The 26,069-nt window shown below is 40.7% G+C and overlaps 1 protein-coding gene across 2 annotated transcripts in view; it reads left to right on the top strand.

The window, feature by feature from the left end:
- Positions 1–26,069, top strand: part of LOC308306997 (ankyrin repeat and IBR domain-containing protein 1-like) — a 50,573-nt gene that overhangs the window by 11,616 nt on the left and 12,888 nt on the right. For both annotated transcript variants that reach the window (XM_080752061.1, XM_080752062.1), the window contains exons 7-17: positions 386–474; positions 2,982–3,126; positions 10,733–10,899; positions 12,973–13,061; positions 15,836–15,966; positions 19,929–20,063; positions 23,256–23,342; positions 23,751–23,817; positions 24,371–24,516; positions 24,943–25,121; positions 25,311–25,362. In XM_080752061.1, the coding sequence (XP_080608187.1) occupies positions 386–474; positions 2,982–3,126; positions 10,733–10,899; positions 12,973–13,061; positions 15,836–15,966; positions 19,929–20,063; positions 23,256–23,342; positions 23,751–23,817; positions 24,371–24,516; positions 24,943–25,121; positions 25,311–25,362 (1,287 nt within the window). The remainder of the gene's footprint in view (positions 1–385; positions 475–2,981; positions 3,127–10,732; positions 10,900–12,972; positions 13,062–15,835; positions 15,967–19,928; positions 20,064–23,255; positions 23,343–23,750; positions 23,818–24,370; positions 24,517–24,942; positions 25,122–25,310; positions 25,363–26,069) is intronic.

A 26,069-nucleotide genomic window follows, 5' to 3' on the forward strand; every position in this document is an offset into this window, starting at 1 on the left:
GTGGACACACACACTATATAATAGAACAAGATTTTGAGCAGATCTTGTGCCCTTTCATCTATCCCTCACAACTTTCGATGATCAAAGTAAAAATTATATCAGAGACTTGCTTTTGGTGTGAATTCACTATAAAGGGCATTTCACTCATGGGGTGTTTATATGAAACCTTAATGCATTCATAATCATATAAGCTTTCTGATCCATTCTGTTTTAGGAAAAACATACAGTGGACTTGAGGGTTCAGTTTCATGGCAGTTAAAGTAAATGCACAAATTACAAAACATATTTTTTGAGAGTAAACGTTAAATCCCTCAAGGAGAAATTCACAACTATACTAAATGTAATACAACTTGCTGAACGATTCTCTTCTGTGCTTCTCTGATAGTGTGGTATCTGCATGTGTGCCATCTCCATGTTTGAGGAACCTGTTGACATGTCTTGTGGTCACGAGTTCTGCCGAGCATGCTGGGAAGGGTGAGTTATATTCTCACATCTACATTTAATTTGACTTGAAACAACATTTCAGTTTTTACTTATTCATACAAGCCCAGTTAAAGCAACCTCTCATGTCAGTCTTTGCTCACTTCTAAGTTCTGAGAATGCTCATTCATAAATCGTAGTCAAATTAAATATGAGCTGCAAACTAGAAGGGAAACCTGGCTTTTTAGTAAAGGAGATATTAACTCATTGACTGCAAACATTGTTTTTCAACTTTGGTTGTTGCTGCCAGGCTTTCAGAGATTTTCACTAACCTTTGAAAATTCATGATGCGCCGATTTCCTCGTGGGGTGGCCATGCGCAAAGATGAAAATAGTCCCTGTCCACACATAACGATCCACTCAAAATATCTGTTTTGGCGTGGACCTTTCACCACTCTCCCATAGACTAACGTTGTAAGGCTACCGTATAAAAGAAAAGGGGTTTTGTCACGATTACAACGTGTCATCAACGTGTCAAATGTCCCCTTACCCTGGAAAGAATTGGTGTTCCATAAACTAGCTAACAGTGCCATCCAGTGTCACTTTCCACCACTCGCCCCATTCACTCCGTTATATAAGGAGTTTCCTTTTTTGTCCTGAAAAAACAGAAACAATGATTTTGGTCCGGTGACGTCATCAACGTGTCTAGGTGACGTTCCTGTTACCCCGGAAGTAATTGGTGACCTATAACCTTGCGGACAGCGCCATCCAGAGTAAAAAATAAGCAACTCGGGATACTTGCTGCCTTTGTAACAGTAGACTTAAGAAAAGTTGGAAAACTGACAAAAAAACAGACAAAATGTAAAAAGTGTCTCAAATGAATTGCTTTGACATGCCTGTTCCTGTGTGCTTAATTTTAATGTCAGGTATTCAGAGACTCAAAGAGACTGAATTAATACAAGCTCACCTTATTCTTTTTACACCTCTTAAAAGATTTTAACAAGACCCGTGTGATCGAGCTTCTTCGTTTTTGATGCTGCTTTGGTCCCTGTCTGTCAGGGAGGCTGCTTTGGTCCCTGCTGTCATCCTTAAAATAGTTTTCTCAAGTTTGAAAAATATAACCTATATGGTAATCTATTTGGTTACTTCATTGGGGAAAGAAAAAATCAAATGTGGATTTTAGGCATGGATCTTGGTTGGACTTCATATTATGTTTTTCAACCTGTAATGTCAGACATCTGTGATGTCATGAATCTGTGACAGTTCTCTTGACCTTTTCTGGACTAGGGCCCACTTGAAATCTTCAAAAGCTGCCCTGTTAAGTGGTCAGATTGGTGGGCCGTCAGCATTTATTTTATTGATCAATCAATCGATTGTGTTCTGACTTGGATCAATGGAACTAACGTATGCAGCACACTTCAAGTTCTTATTTATTGGTATCACAGTGATGGCTCACTTTTTTTGTTGAAGGAAAAAATAACATGACATTTATTTACATATTAATCTTCAAAATATTTGTTATTTTATCATTCAAATATGAATCTTATTAATCTAATTTCAAATATTTGGGGGCCCTCCTGCAATATCCATGGCCCACAGGTTGAGAACCAGTGGTCTATGACAGTGGTTCTCAACCTTTTCAGGCCATGACGCCCAAAATAATCATATTTTAACACTTTTTTTTGTCAGGCCTCCTAAAAGACACCTCCAATTTATTCAATGGAGTGATCTGCTCATAGCATCATGTTATGTGTCACGCCGATCTGCTTCATAGAGGATCGCGCACACTCACAGATTTCTTCACATTACTAAAAGAGTGGCACGCGTGCACAGGTGTGCACGCAGAGAATATTCTGCGATTTTTCAAAAGTAGGGGCAAACTATTTTTGGGCAGTGAGTGTAGTTTTAACTGGGGATTTCCACAGGTTGAGAAGCACTGGTCTATGACGCATCTGCGACATACAACTCCAAATGTGGGCAAGGTTTTAGCTCGACTAGAGATCCTTTGAACTTCTATTACAACATTTACATTAAATATTTAAAATACTATATAACGTGAGATATTACTGGTAGTGTGCACAACAAATGTAGCGCTGATCTGTGTATTGGTTTCTGAGATTGGCTCAGATTAGCTGTTATTGACAGCTTGACTTGATTTCTTGAAAATGTATTTTTCGGGGGAGCTGCTGACCTAACTGTTAAGGCACATACCACATATATAGGCTGTAATGCCAGACAACATTTGCTGCGTACGTGTCTCTCCCTGTTTCCTGTCTCGCTACTGTGTACTATCAATAAACATAGGGCCCACGACGCTATAGATCACCAGTTCACTGGTTCCCCCCATGTTTATTTCTAGGTGCGACCAAGTGGTTTATCACAGATGATGTGCTTGTTTTGTTTTTCTGTTTGCTACCCATCCAAGGCAATATTGTCAACTCGACAGCCTCAAAGGGTGAAACAATATCGTGACATCCAACAATGGTGATCACCCCTCGGATGAAAACATTTCACAGCTCACAGTAAATACCATTTCTAAAGCATTCTTGCATTGCCTCCCAGGTTTCTCAATATAAAGATCCAGGAGGGTGACGCACATAACATATTCTGCCCAGCCTTCGACTGCTTCCAGCTGGTCCCTGTGGAGGTTATAGAGAGCGTGGTCTCCAGGGAGATGGACAAACGCTACCTCCAGTTTGATATCAAGGTACTACACACATAAAATACACCTGAAAGTACAATTTTAGACAATGACAAAGCAGCAAGATAATTGTCTCGGATGTACTGTATGCTTCTATAAAGCCAGGGTTTCCTGCAGCACTTTACAGGCCAGGCGCCCCGCCCGGCCTGAAAACCCCCCCGCCCCCCCAAGGGTATTAAAAAAATAAAAAAAAAAGATTTTTTTTTTTTTTATTTTTTTTCAAAAAAAATTTTTTTTCTCAAAAAAATTTTTTGGACCTCCAACAATGTACTAGGCATGATCGCGATCGCGAAATTGCATGTTTAACCCCCATACCAACCCTATCTTTCAAACATGGCAGCCATGTTTGTTTACATTTGAAGAAAACATAAGGGCTGGTATCTCCTGAATGCAGGAAATACTCAAGTAAAGTGCAAATACCTGAAAATCTCCTTTGTACAGTATAAGTACAGTACTTAAGTAAATCTACTTAGTTACTTTACACCAATGTTTCTTTTTTTTTACTGTGCTGTAGACTTCTATGTATATGGCACGAGTGCTGGTTGATTAACCTGGGGGAAAAAAACAAGTTACACTGTCCTGTGAAAAACGTAGTTATTCAATGTTGAATAAATGTGAATGATAGCATGTAGTTGTGTTTTCCGTCATCATGGGCACATTCATGTGTTTTTATAGGGCAAAAATAAGAATTAATATAAAAAATTAAGTGAATTAATTACTCGAATTAATTAATTAATTATCAAAAAATTTCGTCGTGCGCCATGAGATCCCCCCCTGGTCAAGACTTTTTCCTGCAGGAAACCCTGAAAGCTATATTTGAAATCTGAGAAGATGCCAACAATGTCACTCACCGAGACAGACCAATGTTTTCAAATACACGTCAGCACAGAGAAGAGATTACTGTACCTCTTCAGAGAGATGGATGTAAACAGAACACTGACTGAGAAGAGCAGAAAAACCCTTGTATTTGGCTGGAAAGTAAGCTTTATAATAGGATGGAATACAAACAAATTAGAATTGATTTAATTACAAGGAAAGATCGGAGTGGAATCTATAAATTGTTCCACCTGTAAAACCACAAGAACAAATGCAGTACAACTCACAATAGGACATTTTCTTGACTTGAGTGACACACACGTAATCTTAGTTTAAACGTACACGGCGCCCTCGTTTTTCTTTGGAGTTGACAGTTTGAACAGTAGCTGTTCTTAACTGCCCATGTCTGTGACTGACAGCTTTCAAAGAAATGGACTTCACCTCTGGGTTGTCATAGAAACATTAACCTTTCCTGGCTGACGCAGGCACTCTCATCATTTACTGTAGCATGTCATTTTTCTTCTCTTACGGTTCAAAGGTTAATAACTGACAAGTGCTTGGCTGGTGCAGCATTTCATCCTAGATGAAAATGGAAGTTTGTTTTTAGAGAGGACGAGGAGTCTGCCCTGCGTTGCCATGGTTATCGCGCTGACAACACAGAGCAAAGTCACGCGTTGATCATCGTGTTTACGCTTCGGTACCCAGCAAATGGAATCAGATGGTCGCTCACTTGTCTGCACTGTCTGAGTTACCCAAGTTTTTCCCCGACATCTCTGCATTAGATGAATTAGATTTGATTAAAAACAATCCAAAATCGGATCACCGATCCACAGGGCCTAAGTGCCCCAAAGATAGGAAACAGAGCCGGATCTGCATTTATTTTGGCCGGAGCAACCCACTTCCTGCTCCGTTTACTTCCTTTGTAAACAATCGTTAATCGTGCACGATCCGTGCACCAGCCTGCATGATGGACACGCACGTGCCCACTTTAAAAGGTAAGAAAATCGCGGCAGGCAACCGCAAAAGTCGCAGTTTTTTTCTTAGCAATCAATGAGTAAAATTCTCAGTGTTCATTTAACTCTGAGAGTGTACAAAATAAATCAAAAGTATACTCTGATGGTAATAATTGCTATAGAGTGAATGTTCAATGACGGGGGGTCTCCACATCTCTCCAGCACTTTTTTGAACCAAAAATATAGATGACTGCACCTTTTAATAACACTGATGTCGGTCCATATCTAGGCATAATCCCACCGCCTGCCTGCCACAACTACTTTATATACAGTAGCAGACCAGCACAAAATGCAGCTCGGGGGTTGTTGTGCTTGACATTGTCGATTTGTAATAAGTCAATCAACGTGTTCAGGTTCCAGCACCCAATGGCCAGGTTATTGCGAGGGTTAAATGGGCTCTTTCTCCTCGATCTAGAGGATAGCATGGGCCATCCTCGAACCGAAAACCGAAGACCTTTTCCAGAGACCCGAGCTGGATCCGAAATATTGACTTCTCATGTCCCTCGAGTACGGGTCGGAACTTTGATAATTGCTGCAGGTCTAAGTGAATCTGAAATGGATGGACTTGCGAGGAGAGTGGAGACGTATGCGCTGTAATTACATTCTAAAATCCATATGGCCTGTTCTCATGGCTCTCAACCAATGCAGCACAGTGCACACTGCCTGCTGAATACCAGGCTTTCTTTAGCGAGGTGAAATGCCAACAAAAGCCACGAGAAGTCAGAACGTCATCTGTGTGGAGCATTTTTGCGGTAATTTACGGCAGGTCATTATAGGCAGGGACGGTAAGAAAGTAGGCGAAAATGTCAGATTTCATGCAGCCAAGACGATGCCAGTCTCAACTTCTTTGTCTGTGACTTAGACCTCCCCCTCCGGACACTCACTGGAGGCTAGTCTTAATTATTTTAGAATCCATGCTACATTCTACTCTCTCCATCTCTTTCTCGCGCTGATTGAGGTCTTCCCCTCTCCCTCCTTTCTCACTCTTTTTGGGCATAACTGCGCCTAAGCTAATAAGGGGCAGGCAGATTTGTTCCTGATAATGCAGCGTGAAGCACCAAGTTATCAGCCTGTCGTTGCTAGGCTTATTGTGTTGACTTGTTGCGAATGCTGAGTCTACTGTAAATTGGCATATCTGCTTGCTCGCCCACCACATCTTGAACTTTATTGTAGTGCATGTTAATTAGACTAGCCTTGTGATCTTTTTCAAAATCTATCTTACTTTTAAACAACAGAAAATTGGTTCCATATTAGTTTCAACAATGAATAAACACAAACATTGCCATGCACCACCAGGCAGGCAGTTTAATGAGTGAACTTCCTTACAAATGAATACATTTAGTTAAAGAATTGTCTCAGTCAACTAATTCAATCTAATTTGTATTCCAGATTGATGCAAACTAATCTCAAGTGGCTTACACAACATAGCCTAAAATATTACAATATCCAATTTATTTCAGGAGTGGAACTCATCCAAAAAACCTTTCTTACATTCTTGGATCTGTCCTTGAGAAAAGAGCCTATGAAAACCCAAACCGTAGGATTCATGAAACATGAAGAATCAATTGAAGCTGTGCGTGCCCCAGGTGTACCACAAGATGAATGTAAATTGTTCCTAGATTGGATGCACATGCCTGATCACGTTGATTTGCATAGGTAGACACCTGTCAGCACCGCAAATAGAATGTGATCCTACGGGTTGTGTGCAAATAAGCCAATGGCGACAAGCTTTTTAAACTCTGAAATAGAATTTGTACTTAGCTGATAGAAAATAAATCTATCAATAGTATGTAGTGGAGAGACGAGAACAGTTTTTTTAAAGCCTGGCATGAAATTATTACTTATCCTGTCAATGCTGACAGCAGAAAAAGACACTGTTGTTTATGAAGTCTGTAGTGATATTTTCTTTATATCAATAAAGCATGAACTACGGAGAAAGCCTATTGCTGAGTATGCACCTATTCCAGCCTACTACTTTGTTCTATTTCTGGGTCAGCAGCAACGCTACTTAATCAAAAACACCTGCTTAATCTTAAAAAATATTGCACAACGTTGGCACAGTATGTTAGTCACAGGTGGATTGCCACTACTGTATGTCAGATTTGGATAAGGGATTGGTGTAATAATGGTGTAACTTCACTGTCAGGTGTTTATCGATCTGGCTAATCATCGTCAAATAAAAGGGAACACCCACTCTGTTGTTCCTCTTCCTTTGATAGCTATCAGAGTCTGTCTTCAGAGATTAGGTGTTAGGTGGAAAAGACTGCATGTCACATTACTCAAAACAGTATTTATGGTGCTTTATTAGGCTACTGATTTCAGATCTAGGCCTAAATGGGAATGTGCACTACACATTTGATTTGGATTTCTTACATTGTCAGGTGTGTGCCGTGCAAATGATGTGCTTGATAATAGAGTGAGTTTTGTTTGTTAGTTTGTGATTTAGTACACCTGTTCAGTTGGGAGCAGTACTGGGGTGGCAGACATTAGTAATAGCTCAAATTTAAATATCCAAAGTCGCTAAGGAAAGGAAGGAACCAACTTTAATAAGAAAAAAAAAACAAAAACAATAAAGAGTGCTAGATTAAAAATGATAAAAAGTTAAGCATGGGCTGGGGAGACATTCTAACTAGACTTCAACTGGGAAAGGCTATCCTGAAGAGATGTGTTTTGAGTATGGTTTTTAAGGTAGTGAGGGAGGGGGCATATTTAATATGGCTGAGGAGTGGGTTCCAGAGGGTTCGATCTACTCGGTGAAACTCCTCACTGTCAGGTGAAAAGAAGCAGCTGGTGACGTCACATGGTTATCTACAGCGGTCAGCTTTGACAGGGATTACATGGAGGAATTGTGAATTGGCATAACGACATAATCTATCTATAAATGCGAGAAGTCTCTGCGTGTGTGTTTGTAATCCGCGTATCTCGAGAACCGTTCGTCCCACCAGCTTCAGATTCGGCACGCGCGCTCCCCGCCGCGGCACGGAGTGCAGTGCCGGGCCTCGACCCGACCCGACGCGCGGTTTTCCCTAACCGGAGCGAAACGTTCGGAATCTCCTTATGCGGGGCTGATTGTTGACATCAGGCTGTTCCGGAGGAAATCGGCGCAAAATCGGTCATTGTGACATCACTGCAGTGACGGGCGCAAGCGCTGACTCATTGTGACATCACTGCAGTGCCGGGCCTTGCCTCGACCCGACAGATATCTCCGTATATGGGCATAAGACCGAGAACTCCATATATGGGCATATGGGCAGATACAGAGATCTCCATACAGTATATGGGCATATATAGACAGATATCTCCGTATATAGGCATAAAAGGGACACAGACCCTAGACCCGACAGATATCTCCGTATACTGAGAACTCCATATATGGGCATCTTGCCTCGACCCGACAGATATCTCCGTATATGGGCATAAGACTGAGAACTGAAATCGGTGCAAGCGCTGACTCATTGTGAGATTTGTGACATCACCTCATAAAAGGCTCTGACATCACGTACGCCACATGAGTCAACAAAAAATCTCTGTGAGTGTGTATGTATGTATGTAATCCGCGTATCTCGAGAACCGTTCGTCCCACCGGCACGCGCGTTCTCCATATATGGGAATAAAATGAATGCCCGTATGCGGAGCTGATGTCTGACATCAGAGTTTTCCGCAACCGGTACTGTGTGTCCAGAGATCTTCATATATGGGCATAAGTGGACAAAGCCAAACAGATGGTCAAAACGGGTCCTATGACAACAGGTATATTGGGGTTTGCATTAAAGGGTGGGGCATTCATGGGGTTTGCATTAAAGGGTGGGGCATTCATTCCCTATTTCAAATTCGGCACGCGCGTTCCCCACCGCAGCAGGTAGTGCAGTGCTCGGCCCGACCCGATACACGATTTTCTGTAACCAGCACGAAAGGTTCGGATTCTGATGTCTGACATCAGGATTTTCCGGAACTGACACTGTGTCTGCATAGATCTCCATATATGGGCATAAAATGGATGCAGACAGACGGATACAGATATCTCCATATATGGGCATAAATGGACACAGGCAAACAGAGGGTCAAAGATCTCCATATATGGGCATAAAGTGGACGCAGACAGACAGATACAGATATCTCCATATATGGGCATAAATGGACACAGGCAAACAGATGGTCAAAACGGGTCCTATGACAACAGGTATAATGGGGTTTGCATTAAGTTTGTCTCCTCCTCCATCTGTTTGTCTGTGTCCCTTTATTCCCATTATGGAGATCTCTGTATCTGTCTGTGCCTCCGACTGTGTTGCAGACACAGTGCCGGTTCCCCCTTTAATGCAAACCCCATTATACCTATTGTCATAGGACCCGTTTTGACCATCTGTTTGAAAAAGCGACAGAGATCTCATATATGGGCATAAAATGGACGCAGATAAACAGATATCTCCATATATGGCATATATGGGCATACACATAATCACAAAGTTCTCCATATACGGGCATAAAAGGGACACAGACAGACAGATACAGAGATCTCCATATATGGGCATAAAATGGACGCAGATAGACAGATATCTCCATATATGGGCATATAATGGACCCAGAACTATAACTGCAGTGATCTCTATATGGACATAAAATGGACGCCGACAGACAGACAGATACAGATATCTCCATATATGGGCATAAATGGACACAGGCAGACAGATGGTCAAAACAGGTCCTATGAAAACAGGTATAATGGGGTTTGCATTAAAGGGCGGGGCATTCATTCCCTATTTACATTGTTCCGAGTTGGCCAGGTCGCCGACTAGACGCTTCTAGTATGTGAAATAAGTGAAAAGACATCTACTATGTAGTAGTACAATTAAACCTGTATATTTTTAAAATACTTGATCATTTCATCTAATGCAGTGGGAAGACTTTGTACTACAGCTAAGAATTACAATGTTTTCCAACCTCATGTCGAAGGGGAGAAGTTGTGGAAAATGCGACATTGGAGAGAACTTTCTTTTTTTAACCCATTTAGGCCTGAACACATTATGACGCAATATTTTATGCTTTAAATATAAAAAAATAGCAGATATACAAGCTCACAGCGCGGCACCGAGTGCCGCGCTGCAAGCTTGTAGATCTGCTATTTTTGAAAAATCGTGAAAATTAGAATTTTGACCCGATTCTATGAGTGTCTTTTGAATCCTTCTAAGATTTTTGGAAAAAACCCTATGTTTCTATGTCAGCAATCTGGCCAGCCATCGTCAAAGAAAAGGTCCTTTTCACTTTAACTGGAGCTCAGTTAGTCTGTTCTTGAGAGACTACTATGTCAGTGGTTCTCAAACCTTTTCATGTGAAGGAACCCCAAACTTGATATTTATTTGACCACGGACCCCCATCTCAAAATATCTAGTTCCAGGGACCACCCAGAAGCAAAATTTGAGTTACAACCGTTCGCTTTGAAAATTCATATATTCAAAGATTTGCACACATTTTCACGACTTTTTCAAAAATAGCAGATCTACAAGCTCGCAGCGCAGCACCGAGTGCCGCGCTGCGAGCTTGTATATCTGCTATTTTTCACTGGTTAAAGCAGTCAATAATTCTAGACCTAAATGGGTTAAATATAATTTCCATAGCAGAATAACTGATAGATAGACAATTACCTTTCTCTTCCAAAAATAATGAGCAAGGTTTCTCTGAAAGTTGCATAATCTGCCATACGAAGGGAGTGCACAATTTACATTTTGGGTGAAAACTCAGGAAAAAATGATTGAGAGCCACTAATTGACAGCCGATTTTGTTGACAGGCATTTGTGGAGAACAACCCAGCCATAAGGTGGTGTCCCCAGGCAGGATGCGAAAGAGCTGTACGTCTGAGCACCTACGGTCCTGGGGCCTCCACCTCTGACCCTCTCAGCTTTCCTCTGCTCAGGGCTCCTGCTGTGGACTGTGGCAAGGGCCACCTCTTCTGCTGGTCAGTTTCCATTGTAACTCACTAGGGAGTGGGTATCATTAAAGGTTTGCAAATATAACTGTAATTGCAGAAAAGCTGGCAGAAATTAGAAGGTATTTCTCAGTGAATAGGATGACCTCAGATTTTCCGCTAATCTTTGACATGCAGTAGCACAGACTGGCAGCTTACTTTGATTTAATATATATAGGGGCTAACTAAAAAGGACTAAAATACAGGTGAAATAGAATGTTTTATTTTATGTAGGCCATTTCCCTGGACAACGGCACCAAACATTAGCTAAACCCAAACTAGCCTATATTTTTTATTCATTTTGACTTAATTTGACCCCAAACAAGCTTTAAAGATTCCTTGGATGTTTACTAAAAAAAGCCATGCAGACATTTACTTCTTCTCTTATGATTTGTCTTAAAATGCTATTACTAGCCTACATTTTATATTGAGTTCATGCTTTCTCCAACCCTCACATCATAGCACAATCACATTTGTTTCATAAAAATAGAAAAGGAAATCAGATACTAAAAGGCAAACTAAATAAACATACTGTACCTGTAACAATGCAAATTAACATCTTGCAAACATGAACTTTGAGGAAATAAGGTTTTTCCCCCATGTCTGTCTGTCTGTCTGTCTGTCTGTCTGTCTGTCTGTCTGTCTGTTAGTAGAATCTCTTAAAAAGGTTTGAATGGATTTGTAGAACAGTTGGTCATGGGCCCAGGAAGAATTCATTAATCTTTCACACCTCTCGGCTAAAAGGGTGTTTGGCGCGGAGTACTGCCTGTTACCAAAAGGCACATACATTCCAAATTGATTTACACCACAAATAAGGAATAAAAAGGACAAGCACATCTGTTATTTGAATAGAAAGCAATACTTACTTGCCATTATGCTTTTTTATTTTAACAATGCAAATATAAATTGGAATGAAATATTATGGCCACAATTTAAATTAAATCTACTCACTCAGAGGAAACTCTCATTACTTTCATCAATGTTATATTCTTCAAAAGGCGCTAGCTGTGGTTTGCTCTTGGAGTTTTCTAAGCTACATTTTATAGTTGGGTAAAGGTGGTATAGTCGTACTTGTATTCAGAAATCTGGGAAAGGGCTTCTGAAGCCAAAAAGGATTGAGAATCACTGCTCTAACTGTATCTCTCCCTAGCTTCTCACATTCATTCCATCACCCCACCTCACCACCTTTAGTATCACATGCTTCACTGCACTTCAACCTGCTATCTGGTTCCTGCAAGCAGCCATTAGGTTCACTTGTCACTTTCACTCAAGGGTTGTCTTGACATGACGTTCTGAAATTGAGTGTGTCGGGGGGTGGGGGGTATATACGCTTATGGCGTCTCGAGTGCTGTGAAATTAATGCTCACCAGTGACTCAATCTCTGTGTCTAGTCACAAGAACAGGGTGTGAAGTTGGGAACATCCATTAGGGGTAAACAAAACGATGTATGATGACTGTTACGGGAGTGTCTTTACCCTTTCTGTCTGTCTGCATGCATGTCTCCCTCTTTGCTTGCTTGTCAGTCTGTCCATCTTTTTTCAACTGTGCTTACTTTCTTCAATCTGTCTGTGTCTCTGTTCAGCAGTCCTATTCGCATTGAGTTAATCTTTGTCCATCTATCTCTCTGTACATTCTCATTAGGGATGGGACGATAATCATCATTATTATTTATCGTGATTAAAAAAAACACTCACAATAATCGTAACGTGGAGATTAAAATGTATCGTGGAATTATCCTCCGTCATGCACTGGGATCAATTCACCTTTTATTTGCCAAGCTGCATATCTGGTACATTTAAACCCTCTATAATTGGTAAATCAAACCTGGAAATAACGTACTTGATACTGTCTTTTTTTCACACGCACAAAAATAGCTTGTAGATCTACTATTTTTTGGCAAATATGGATGTTGGGGATATTATTATTATCGAGATAATATCGTAAAGCGCAATATCTTTGGTCACAATAATTGTGATATGAAATGTTCATATCATCCCATCCCTAATTCTCGACCATGTGTAAGTAATAAGTATATTTCTCTGTATTTGTGTTTCTGCATTTCAGGGAGTGTCATGGTGAGGCTCATGAGCCCTGTGACTGTGATATATGGAAGATGTGGCTGCAGAAGGTGTCTGAGATGAAGCCTGGAGAATGTGAGTAGCTACTTGACCAGTCTAGATTTGGCCAATGTTCATTACTGTGTGTTAAGATGTTGGCCTCACCTTGATGGTGGTAAACTTAAATTTTTATCAGCAGCACAATCGATTCGTGTTTGTAAGTTTGACCCAGCAGTGGCATTAAAGGGTCTAATGAAAAGGGACAACCCGCCACAAGAACACTGGCATTGATTTCACTTTATTCTCTGGCTGCGTGCCCTATCCAGTCTACGCTGTTCTTCAAATAAAGGCGAATAGGCAGGGACATAATATTTGTTTGCCTGTTACGACAGTCATGGGTAATACATTAGTCAAACTTGCCAAATTGTCAGCGGAATATTGCTGACGCAGCCACATCAAGAACGCCACACCCATGGCAACGGCTTAGTCTAACTATAGAGGGTATGCACGTCCACTGGGACCCGCCCCCCTGATCTAGACTGAGTGGCAAAACATTGAGCAGCTTGGAGCGTCGGAGTTTGGAAGTGCTTGTTGCAAATCACTCAACGGCCCTGCATACCACCTGTTACTAATGTCACATAATGCAGGAGGCAGCAGGATGTTGTGTTGTTGAAAACGAGTGCTTCCAAACTCTGACACTTAGAAAAATAAAAACCTGCACAGAATGTCTTGACAGAAAGTAGCTCATAACATGCCTATGGTGGATTTTTATGAAACAAAAACTTTGCAGATAGAAAGAGGATAATTCAAGCTTTCAGTACAGCCGCAATGTTGGTGAGTTTAACTTTGTTTAATACAATCAGAAAGGACTTTTCTGTTTGGATGTATGGGCTGTCAATGGCAGAAATTAGTTTTTTGCCACTCAGTAGGCGTTCCCACATAACTTCCAGCAACAGTGATGTCACGCGCATACCCTCTATACTCCGGGCTCTTAATCCTCGGCATTGATGGTATATGTTGTTATTGCCAGCGGAGAACTGTGCCGTCTTCAGAAACGACACTGCCAAGACTGTTTTGTGCAGCATTTATTAGGATACCTATCCTGCCCTACAATGCTTAAAGTACGACTTAACTCATTTTCAACCTATCTTCATATAATTGGTCCTCACTAATGCTCATGATAATATAGTGCAATGTTTGCCTACTCGGTCTGTGTTTCAGAGGAGGCCTGTGGAAAGTTCAGAATCCCGCCTACCAGTGACATCATCGATGGTGAATTCAAGCTAATAGAAACGGCAGGCTTTCTATTTCTGGAAAGTTAGCATGCTATAACGGAAGCCATTGTTTTTGAAAAAAAAAGAAGAAAAAGGAGTTATGATGTCACTGGCGGGTTTCTGAACTGTCCACAGGACCACAGCCCTCCTATGAGACATAGACCGCTTAGGTAAAAAAGTACACTTTTTTTCTAACCCATTGATACATTGTTGTGAATGGCAGATCATACTTCTTGATGACGCCATCTCCCGAAGGATTGTGGGAATTTTAGTTTTTGTATCAGTGGTGCACGCTATTGTAAACGCTACGGTTTACAATAGGAAATGTTATAACCCGACTTAAGCCGAGTTGAGACTTTAGTCGTTTTAGGCAGTAAATGTGTTGTTATACAAAAAAAACAACAGGATTTTCATGTTTAAGCTATAAAAACATTAACAACACAAAAAAAGAGGATGTTTGGTGGAGTGAACATTAAACACTGCTGCGTTTTTCGGGCTGAATACCGGAGTGAATTTCGGAGCGCGTAAATAAAAAAATCAAACTCACATTATGTCAATCACGTTTGCACACTTTCGGAACAGGGTTGATTTCCTTTGATCTCTCTCTCCTCTCCTTGGCCTGAAAAATGTTTTCGAGGATTTCGGATTTCCAAAACGCAACAAAAAAACGGTTGTCGGTTTAATGCAGTAGTTTTTTGTCTAGTAACTGCACTCAAGCTTTGTAGGTCAGTATAATAATCTGTCCTTTTGTCTTTCAGTTCCACCTGTCACTGATATTATTTTTAGGAAAGCTTTATTCAATACATAAATTCTTATCTGACCCGATTCATTGAATTAGTCAGCCAGTCATTCAGCCAGAGATAAGTCGTAATGAAAAATGTTGATGAAAAGGAAATGTATCTTCCTCGACATGCTGTCAACTTCCTTGTCTGGATTTGTGGGCTGTGTATCAAGTGCTATGACTGATGCTGAGCTAAATTGTTTGGCATTCACCCTAATTTGGCCGGTAATTACAAACAGATTAGAGCTAAGCTGATTAAAATACAGTTTGTGGATGATAAATTATTAATTTAGATGAACAGCTCACACACTGACATTATGCAATGTTTAGAAGCCTTAGTAGGACTGTAGGCAATCTATTGGGTGACGAAGATGGCCCCCAAATCGCCAGTTTGCAGCTGTGACAGAGACTGAGATAAAAGCAATTATTTTGTTTTGAAACTGATCCCCTTCGATTTCCCCAGATTCTGTTTTATCTAGGCATTGCAAATGGCCCATCAGAGGTGCATTGGCAACAGTCAATTATTCTGTGTGTGTGTGTGTGTGTGTCTGTCTGTGTGTGTTTGTGTGTGTGTGCACTTGCGTTTGTGAGTGTGTTTTTCTTTTTATATGAGAGTGTGCATGCATGCACGTCTGCGTGGGCTCATAGGCATCTTGGGAGGCGTTAGAAAAACTTATAAGCAATACACATTAGTCAGCCAGGACAATTTCCCACTCTGTGCAATAGTCTGTTTATGGGACATTGTAATAACCATTCTCATTCTGTCTCATTATGCTTTTATTTGTTCCATATCCCTACCCTTCCTTCTCTTAAAGTGGCCGGAGTGAGTGAAGCTTATGAGGACGCAGCCAACTGCTTGTGGTTGCTTTCTAACGCCAAGCCTTGTGCCAACTGCAAGTCCCCAATACAGAAGAATGAGGGCTGTAACCACATGCAGTGTGCTAAGGTAGGGAGGCTGGGATCTTTCTCTCTCTCTCTCACACACACACACACACACACACGTACGCACGCACGCACGCACGCACGCACACACTCACAGTTGCATACACACACTCCGATCTTATGAATTGAAAGATTTTAAGCTTTTTATCTTTGTCTCCCGGTATCGTTAAGAATTTCTCTCTTGGAACAATACATTTTCAGATCTTAGAATCAGATGATTTCTTTCATCAGAATATACAGTACTTATAGATCGGTGTAATTGTGCTGCTTTTATCGGTTCATGGTACAAAAGTTTGTGTGTAGATTGAATTATAGTACCTGAACATGAACAAAGTACATGAATTATTGTTTTAATAATCTTTATAACCCAAGTGGATGGCCACAGCTGACCACACAACTATAACAACAATGACAAACAATATTATTGGGATCACTTTCAGAGAGATTTGATGAATGACTGATGAACAACCCATCAAAATCATTTGAATTTACAGGGTGTTACGCTCAACACATCAAGTTATACATATCACTCACGTTCCACATGTTTACAGAACATTATAGTTCATCACTGTGGGTGCTTACATCATTAGCTATCATTCTCTGTGTGGACGGCCCTTTACTCTGATAGGCTTTTACATTTGCCAGGGTAGATTAGTAAGCTATGCCCTGGACCACCTAACGGGCTTTTGATATCGTAAACTTTTCACCTTTTTCACCCATCATGTGTTTGCACATGTGGGTTTTTGTTCAAAAGTAAACCTCTGGTTTTTCTCTTGACTTTGATGGGATAACTAGATTAACTACACTTAAACCCTCTACTTAGTTGACTAGATTCCCAAAGGCTCTTTACTCAGGTCAACTCGGGACTCGTCGGGAGCCATCGATCCGATAAATTCTTTAGTATTCAGTTAGCTTATCAGACAGCCGCTAAAAGCTGACTTAAGACACCTAGGACTGAATTGAGTGTGCATGGACTTTAAGACTCTCGTAACTTGGGGGGAATCGAGGTATGTTGTCAAGTTTATGAATGTGTATTATTTTGGTATTGATTGATGTTGATGAATTTGCTTGTCTATGATTGGCTCATTCCGGTACAAAACCATGTGAAAAGGACATTCATTTTGTGCTGGCTATTTTCTCACTTTAAAGAGATGGTGATCCAACCTAAAGCTTTACTATATTGTTAAAATGTTGTTTGTTTAAAATGTGCTTTCTGTGGAACAGACTATGAAGCAGAATATCCCTGTGGTACAATAAAGACTATTATTATTATTTTTATAAACATCATTAGCAGTTTAAACTATTTAGAAGAATCTTTAACAAGCTGGCTATAACATTGTAAGTTACTTAGGAAACAATAAATCATTCAATATTTCAGACAGTCTGTCTGCCAGTCGGTCAGCAGACTCTGTGGGATTGACTGAGATTGATGAGAAGGAGGGAGTCTGTCAGAAATATAGGATGATGGAAAGATAGAATAAAGATGAGGAAGAACGACATTCAGAAGGGCAATGACAAAGAGAGAGAGAGAGAGAGAGAGAGCGCGGTTCTGCTTTCTGAGCTCCTCCATCGCTGGAGGGCAGGCTTGTGTAGGACAGCATAGTGTAGTAGTCGAGCTGCTGGGCTGCTCATCGTTGTCCCTATGACAGCTTCACTGCTGTCCTAGTTTTGGCTAAAGAGACTGACCAGAGACAGAGATTAGCTTTGGAGGAATAGAGCAACGTTTCACAAGTTGAGAGGCCATCTAGGGCCCAGCCTCTTGACCTGTTATTACCTGGTAAGAAATGGCTTTTCCCCCAGTTGCTTAGAAACACTCGCCTTGCTGTTGCCATGGGATGTCTCTTTTTCTCTTTGCTGCCATTACCCTCCCTCTGCTGTGGCCCTCTCTCTACAGTATCTCTATATCACTCTCTCAATATCACTCTCTCTCTTTCTCCTTCCCTCCCAGAACTGTCGTTCTGTCCCTCCTGCCCCCCAGCTGTACCATATTGATTTTCTGAAGTGTCATGTAAGCACAGTGTCTCCAGTATAGTGGCAGTCTTGGCCGTTAGGGCTTTTGTGTTTATGTACTCCGGCTACCTTGTCATCCACAGAGATGTGTTTGTGTCACGGCGAGAGTCATATCACTCACGGATTGGAGTGGTTGGTTGTAGTGTTTTGTTTTTCCACATTGGCCTGTGGGATTTGGTGATCTTAGCTGCTGTCTGAGATGCCTTCTAGTGGCAGTGGGTGTAGACAATAGCCTCCGACTTATTTTAAACATTGTCTTTTCAATTGGTTCTCACAGTAGTCAATAGAAATATGCAAATGTAAGCTTCTCTCTTCAGAATGAATTCATTGGTCACAAATCTTTCTTCAATCATATGAGAGTAAATCCTTTCCTTAAATTATACAAATAAACCTAATCAAAGTGAGTATAGGGAGATTGGGACATCATTGATGTCACTACATTGAACCTGTCTTCTTGTGTAAAGGCTTGACAATGTCTAGAAGTATATAGCTCATACACTGTGTGGACTGACATTTTGCAGTTTTTTCCTTTTCATAGTCCAATCATGGTAAGGCTTATCAATGGTAAAGCATGTTGCAATGGATTCCTTTTCAGGACACCAATTGTGTTCTCACGTTACATATACATTATTTTTTACTTTTTAGAAATTGCTATATATAATCCAAAGAGAGAACAGCTGAAACAGCTTTGCACTGCGACAGTGCATGTCGATGTGAAACATTTTCATGCTGAGCCATGCCAGTATGTGCGGTCACAAAAATGTTGCTTTGCGCGGTCATACAGTACCTAGGCGGACGTATGCAAAAGTCCCATATTGCATTGTTTTAGTCTGTGCAGACCCCAATGGAGTCTGTTCCATGTATGCTACATCTGGACTATGAATTGTCCTTAACGTCTTAACCCAATACTTTGTTGCCTCTGGCAATGGAGTTGGACCGCATTTATGTCTTCGCCCTGTTCTGTCTATCTGTTGGCAGGATATCTCCAAAAGTTATGATTGGATTTGTATGGGTCATGGTCCATGGAAGAACTGATTGATGTCTTTGCACAAATTGGCCAGAGGGACGTTTGGTGGTAGGCATGGCTTCCCACCAAAAACAAATAACTTATGAATGATTCATGTAACACCATGACACGTTGTGTGCCTATCAGTATGAATTAGAGGCTACCCCGAATCACTGCCACACGTCATTGGCCCAATCAAACAAAACGGGGGTGCTGTAGAGTTCTCTGAATAAATATAGTGCTGACCTACCGTTGTTGACTTGTGGAAATGACATCTTGGCAACTGCATAGCGTTGATGGAAGCATACACTCTACCTCACAGGGCATAGCAGTGGCATTTTCTGGTTCCATCGTTCCAGACCCCATTCATTCTTCCCATGGAGATTTAAAAAGAAATCTAAGATTCCGGTGATTCATGACCTTAAACATTATTAAATAATATAGTATATCATATCATCAAGTATTCTATTTTTTTCTTCTTCACAGAATTAAATGTTTTATGGTCATGAATCACCAGGATCCTGGATGGCTTGGTTCTAGGCTTAAAATGATTTATATAAATATTTTTGTAAATCTCTATAAGACACCATGGAACCAGAAAATGGCTGCCACTGCCAGCTATTCTACTACTTCTAGCTACTCTGCCCTAGAGTTGGATATTTAATCTATTTATTACATTTATCTGTATTACAATGTGCTCCCCTGTTGATAATAATATATTAACTTTGTTCCTTATTGGATTCTCAAATCATGGCCGTGACCCATGTTGAGTTTTCATTAGGCTTTGGCCAGCGATTGTAATAATATATGTTAACTTTGTTCCTTATTGGGTACTCAAATCATGGCTGTGCCATCTCTATGTTGGAGATGTGGTGTTTTCAGTACCACAGCTGACCAATGCCATCTCATTCAGACATGCTGTGTAACTGTAATATCCCTGTTCCTCTTAGTGCAAGTATGACTTCTGCTGGATTTGTCTGGAGGAGTGGAAGAAGCACAGCTCCTCGACAGGAGGCTACTACCGCTGTACCCGCTATGAAGTCATCCAACAAGTGGAGGAGCAGTCCAAAGAGATGACTGTGGAGGTAAAACGTGCGCGCGCACACACACACACACACACACACACACACACACACACACACACACACACACACACACACACACACTTATTCTTACAGATCATACACAGAAATAGAAATGACAGCTTTTTGTGGTACAATGTTATTCAGTAAAGAGTAGAACAGTATAAAGAGATGACTGAATGTCTGGCAAAAAGTATGATTTGTATACTAGGACTTCTGCAGCTATTGATTCTCTTTTTGGCAATTATTCTGTCGATTACTTTTGAGATTAATCAAATACTTGAGAAGCATTTTTTTCCTTAAATACTCACTGTGCTCAGAGCTGATTCGCCCCCCTCTCCCCCGTGGCTGCGGCGCGCATGTTGCACTGGTAACCTGAAAGCCATCCGTAAGTAGGGCACCCAAATGGCTAGCGGCGGCCCTGCTAATGTATACATTCAATAATGGGTGTTGGTGTATTAGATTTTGGTGTGCTAACTAGGGCTGCACGGTTAATCGTTTTCAAACCGAAATCGCAATGTGAAATCTCGCGATTAGCGAATCGCAAAGGCCGCGGTTTTGGTGATTTTCTGCAAAGTTGACTTCCCAAGCAATATGGAGACGTTTTCATTTTAGAAATCCCTTCATAATTGACTAAGCAATGCTGGTAACCTGAAAGCCATCCGTAAGTAGTGCACCCAAATGGCTAGCGGCGGCCCTGCTAATGTATACATTCAATAATGGGTGTTGGTGAATTAGATTTTGGTGTGCCAACTAGGGCTGCACGGTTAATCGTTTTCAAACCGAAATCGCAATGTGAAATCTCACGATTAGCGAATCGCAAAGGCCGCGGTTTTGGCGATTTTCTGCGAAGTTGACTTCCCAAGCAATATGGAGACGTTTTCATTTTAGAAATCCCTTCATAATTGACTAAGCAATGATCAAATCAAACTGTGGTGTCTTTCTTTGCGCATCGCCGGCCGCACCGAGGATTAGCATTACGGGTTGCTCCAATCTCCTCAGAGGAGAGGAGCCAAGCCAAGGCATGACACTGTCTGTCTAACAGCACGTAAAAGTGTATGATCCCTTCCAACGGAGTACTCCATGGCTACAGGTAGTGAATGTTCTGGTAATCATTATACATATAACATCCTTAAATCCTTGTGCATAGATTAAATGCTCCCGTTTGTCATAAGCTGAAAGTGAAAGTAATTTCTGTGCAACGGTGGCTGCCCCTCCTCCTCCACACGTGAAACTTATGGTGCATTTTTTTGCCTTGATGAAACTTAAGCAAGGCAGCGACATACGGTACTTTCTTCCTTGACAATAATGAGAGGCAGACAATACCATTACTGAGATTTTTCTGAATATAAAAACTTTTATATTGCTAAAGCAAAATAAAAGGGAATCTTTTGGAAATATAACTGAACTGAATCAAACCATTTACATGATTGCCAATTAGCCTAGTTAGTAATAATCAATTTATTTTTTAAATGATTTACACAATAAATATTCAATGGAAGCTTGCCTTAAGGTAGTGAAGTGATTTTCCTTTGGTTAAAATAATTTATTATATCATCCTTTTAACAAAAAAAAAACTATCACTTATCCTACCTTGAAATACATATATAAATACAGGGGTTAAGGTTCTCCGTCCTGGGGACGGATTTCCGTCCTGAGGAGTCCCTACAGGGGCCATTTATGAGATCAAGGCAGATTTGCTAAAAAAAGAAAACAAAAAATGGGAGTGGGGGGGGGGGGGGGTGTAGCCATGGCCGTGATGTTAATAACATGACCGAAATCGTCAAAATGCAGCATAATACTTTAGTCTAGTAGCCAGCCCATAGAGCCCCATTGTGAACCCGGACATTTTGAGTACCCTAAAGTTTTATGTTAGAAATGTTGAGTAGGGGTTCCCAGCATGTAGAAACTGCCGGATGCTAACTTGCATATGTTGAGCAATTTTCATAATTAGCATAATTAGCTTTAATTAGCATAATCACCTATAATAATGGATAATAAGTAAAAAACTGATGGGCTGATTTGAACAATATTGGAGTGGTTTTGGGGGTTATTGAGGATGCTGAATCCATTTCTGACATTTTCTAAATTCAAAATGGCTGTTTTAAACCGTAAATGGCCATATACCAACTTAAATTGGGATGATTTTGATACTTTTTTGTTGATTTTCCAAATGATGAAGTGACTATTTTTGCTAGGCTATTGAGGCTATCTATCAGTTTTTTGACATATTATCCATATAGGTGATTATGCTAATTAAAGCTTATTATGCAAATTATGCAAATTGCTCAACATATACAAGTTAGCATCCGGCAGTTTCTACATGCTGGGGACCCTTACTCAACATTTCTAACATAAAACTTTAGGGTACTCAAAATGTCCGGGTTCACATTTTGGCTACTAGACTACTTGCTAGTCAAGTCAAAATAAATTTCCATCTTAGGTTTTTTTTTTTGCTTTAGCCCCTGTAAATATCGCGAATAAAATCGCAATCGCAATATTAGTCAGAAAAATCGCAATTAGATATTTTCCCAAAATCGTGCAGCCCTAGTGCCAACATGCAAGCATTGACAATACTGTTGACTATTTATTAACTGCACCTGTGATGCTTACATCTCAGACTCTGTGTACTAAATGTCACCTGGCCATGATTTTACCCATGTGAGGTTTTGAACCTTTACAGGAAAACAAACTACTAAATTAGTCTATTCTAGCATTTAATTCACCTAGTAACACGCATAACATGCACATACACAGAGCTGTATGGTTGTGTATTCACTGTTCACCATAGAGCCATCCATAATCAATTCTTTCCACATACTGTGTGTTGAATGTGAACAGAAGTTCAGCCGCAGTGCTGGCTCGCATGCCTCTGAATTATAAGTGGTGATTTTACCTGTGGCAGCCCGGTGTATTTCTTTGTCCGCCCTCTCAACCAAAAGTACCTGCCCTTTTCTCTGCGGGATGACATTCTTTTTTGTGCCTGCTCCATCATTCATAGTTTTCAGGAAAGGCAGGGGGACAGAGAGAAGAAGAGCAAGGAGAAAAGCACAGGGAAGAAATAGAGAAATCAAAGATATGTACATATAGCATAAAAACATACTATGTATGTACATGAGGTTAGACATAAGGTGGAAAACATTGCAGATATGTTCACTTATCGACTCGCCTGGTTGTCTTGTCTCTATGTCGTAGGCGGACAAGAAGCACAAGGGCTTTCAGGAGCTCGACCGATTTATGCACTACTACACCCGCTTCAAGAACCATGAGCACAGCTATCAGGTAAGCAGGGCCCACGATGCCTGCTTTACATAGTCTACTAACAAGGAGGCTCTGCTGCTTATGACAGGAACACATTACAATTTGAATGTTGTGTTCCTGCTTCAGCTTGTGCCTTCATGTTAGTGCTGTGAGATGAATTTGCTCGATATTGTAAAGATTATAAATCACAATCAAAAATGATGTCATCGCAACTCGTCCCTCCTCGTCTGCTCCCTCTTTATTTCTTTCACAGAAATGCCTCTATCTCATCACAGGAGTTTGCATTGAATATTTGGGCGACACAGCCGTATTCAATGGCTCAAAACTAGACAACTGGTACTAGACTAGACTCAGACTCTCTCTTTCTTTCTTTCTTTCTCTCTTTCATGAACAATAAAAATAAAACATCAATTGTCATCCTCATACCAGCTCGAACAGCGCCTATTGAAAACAGCCAAAGAGAAGATGGAACAACTGAGCCGGGCCCTGAGTGGAAGTGAGTCCACAGCCTGTGTCAATCTGTATCTCCATGACATTTTGCTCTTTCATGGACATTCCATGAAAGAGCTAGCCACCCCTTAAAACTGTCCAAATTGTAGCCTGGTAACACAAAATGTTTTGTGTTACCAGGTTTTGCTCTGATTGATGTACAGTGTTCACTATTACATTTAAGTTTAGATTCTAACATTTCTGATTATCTAATAATGTACCTGTATTTGCATTCTCATATTGAAATTGAAAATAGAGAGAAAATATTTACATGACAATGACATGATAATCCAAATAGTCAAACCTTTCACTTCTGTATTACTAAAGAAATGTGTCAAATGTGAAACTGATAGTATAGCACTGGCCAGATCAGTCACTAGGCTAGACATTTGTGATGTGATCTAAAAGAACAGCATGGATGATATATTTAACACTGTGTTCTTTGATATACTAAATGTTGTTTCACCATGCAGCTGCCTGTTCATCCCTTTATACTGATCTATTAAGATGCGTAACCTCTGCCCCGCCCACCTCACCATTTCCTCTTGTTTTTTTCCCAGGGGATGGAGGCCCACCTGACACTACATTCATCGAAGACGCTGTCCTAGAGTTGCTGAAGACTCGTCGCATCCTCAAGTGCTCTTATCCTTATGGGTTCTTTCTTGAACCTAAAAGCACAAAGAAAGAGATCTACGAGCTTATGCAGGTGCTGGAACTGCTCCCAGATTCAAAGACGTAAAGAATTCACAGCAGGCAGTCCTGTTCCCGTATGAATCATTAGAGATAAGGGACCAAAGTACAGTATCGTGCTTGCCAATTTTCCCATTGTGACCCAGTTCTAAATGCCAGCTATTAGTAAAATATATAGTATATTGGATTTTTATAGCAGCCAGTATTGAAACATTATGTATGCCGCTGCTGTCTTATGTGTTAGGTAGATGCGTTGGGTGGTTTAGAAATAAATAAAGGGTTTGTAATTATATAATTTACTGCCTAAATTGAGAAACTGAATTACCTTTTGGGACAAATAGAGAATTTCAATGTTAACAGGAATCAAACTCTCATCACTTAATTCATTTATCATCAAACCAGTCATCCAGAAAATTAATCATTCTTCTGTTTTTGTCAATAGACGGACTTGGAGATGGTGACTGAGGACCTTGCACAGAAGGTGAATCGGCCATACCTACGCACACCGCGCCATAAGATAATACGTGCAGCATGTTTAGTTCAGCAGAAGAAACAGGAGTTCCTGGCTTCAGTTGCCAGAGGAGTTGCACCCAACGACTCTCCAGAAGCCCCCAGACGCAGGTGAGGGACACTGATGTTGGTTCTGTACAGGTTGACTGCATAGTAAAGTGTGGGACATTGCTGTTGGTTCTGTACAGTTTCACTGCATAGTAAAGCCTATAGACAGTTGGGAATAGAAAGTAAATGTGTGATATTGTTTGCACATTCATAATGTTGTCTCTCTCTGTCTCTGTTCTCTTTAACTTTCAGTTTTGCTGGTGGAACATGGGACTGGGAATATTTAGGCTTTGCATCACCTGAGGTACTGATCTTAATATGCATCTTCACACTTTATGTACTGTCCTGTGATTTGTTAGGCTTCTTTTTTTGTTTATTTTTCAGCCAAGCAATCTGCTTGTCTGAAAAAACAAAAACCTGAAGGACAACTTTGTTGCATTTCAGAAAGCACACTACAAAGACGAGGCTTATCTTCAAAAGACCAATATATCAGTTTAGTGTGGGTAGCCTCCCTCCCTCTTTTCCTCACATGATTTAAATAAGAAAGCCTGTCATTATTCCATTTCGGTAAACAACTTAATAGGAAAATGCTTCTGTCTGTGGGGATGTTCGTGGAAAATGGTACCATCATCCTAACATTAAAGCGTCCTAACAATAACTCTCAGAGACTCTGTCTCGCTAAAGTGGTTAAAACGAACACTAGACTAATAATCAAAGCTTGATGACTCTGGCTCAGAGGCACAGCTACAGATGGCCCTCTCCATGGTTCCTGCAATGCCTGCAGATCACTTCATCAGATCACAACGGCTATTTTTAGAATTGGAATGGGAATGTATGTTTCCATACACGTCGGTATGTATATCCATTAGGGCTGTCAACTGAGCGCAGAAATTACTTTAGAACTAGATGACTTTCGATTACATTCTGTCATAACTTGCATAGAAGGCGTTCATATCCAATTGTCAAGAACAAGCTTACAAAATGTGATGTGAACTAATATTTATGTTTTGA

This window comes from Nannobrachium achirus (assembly GCF_963921795.1).
Source record: "Nannobrachium achirus genome assembly, chromosome: 2".
Lineage (NCBI taxonomy): Eukaryota > Metazoa > Chordata > Actinopteri > Myctophiformes > Myctophidae > Nannobrachium > Nannobrachium achirus.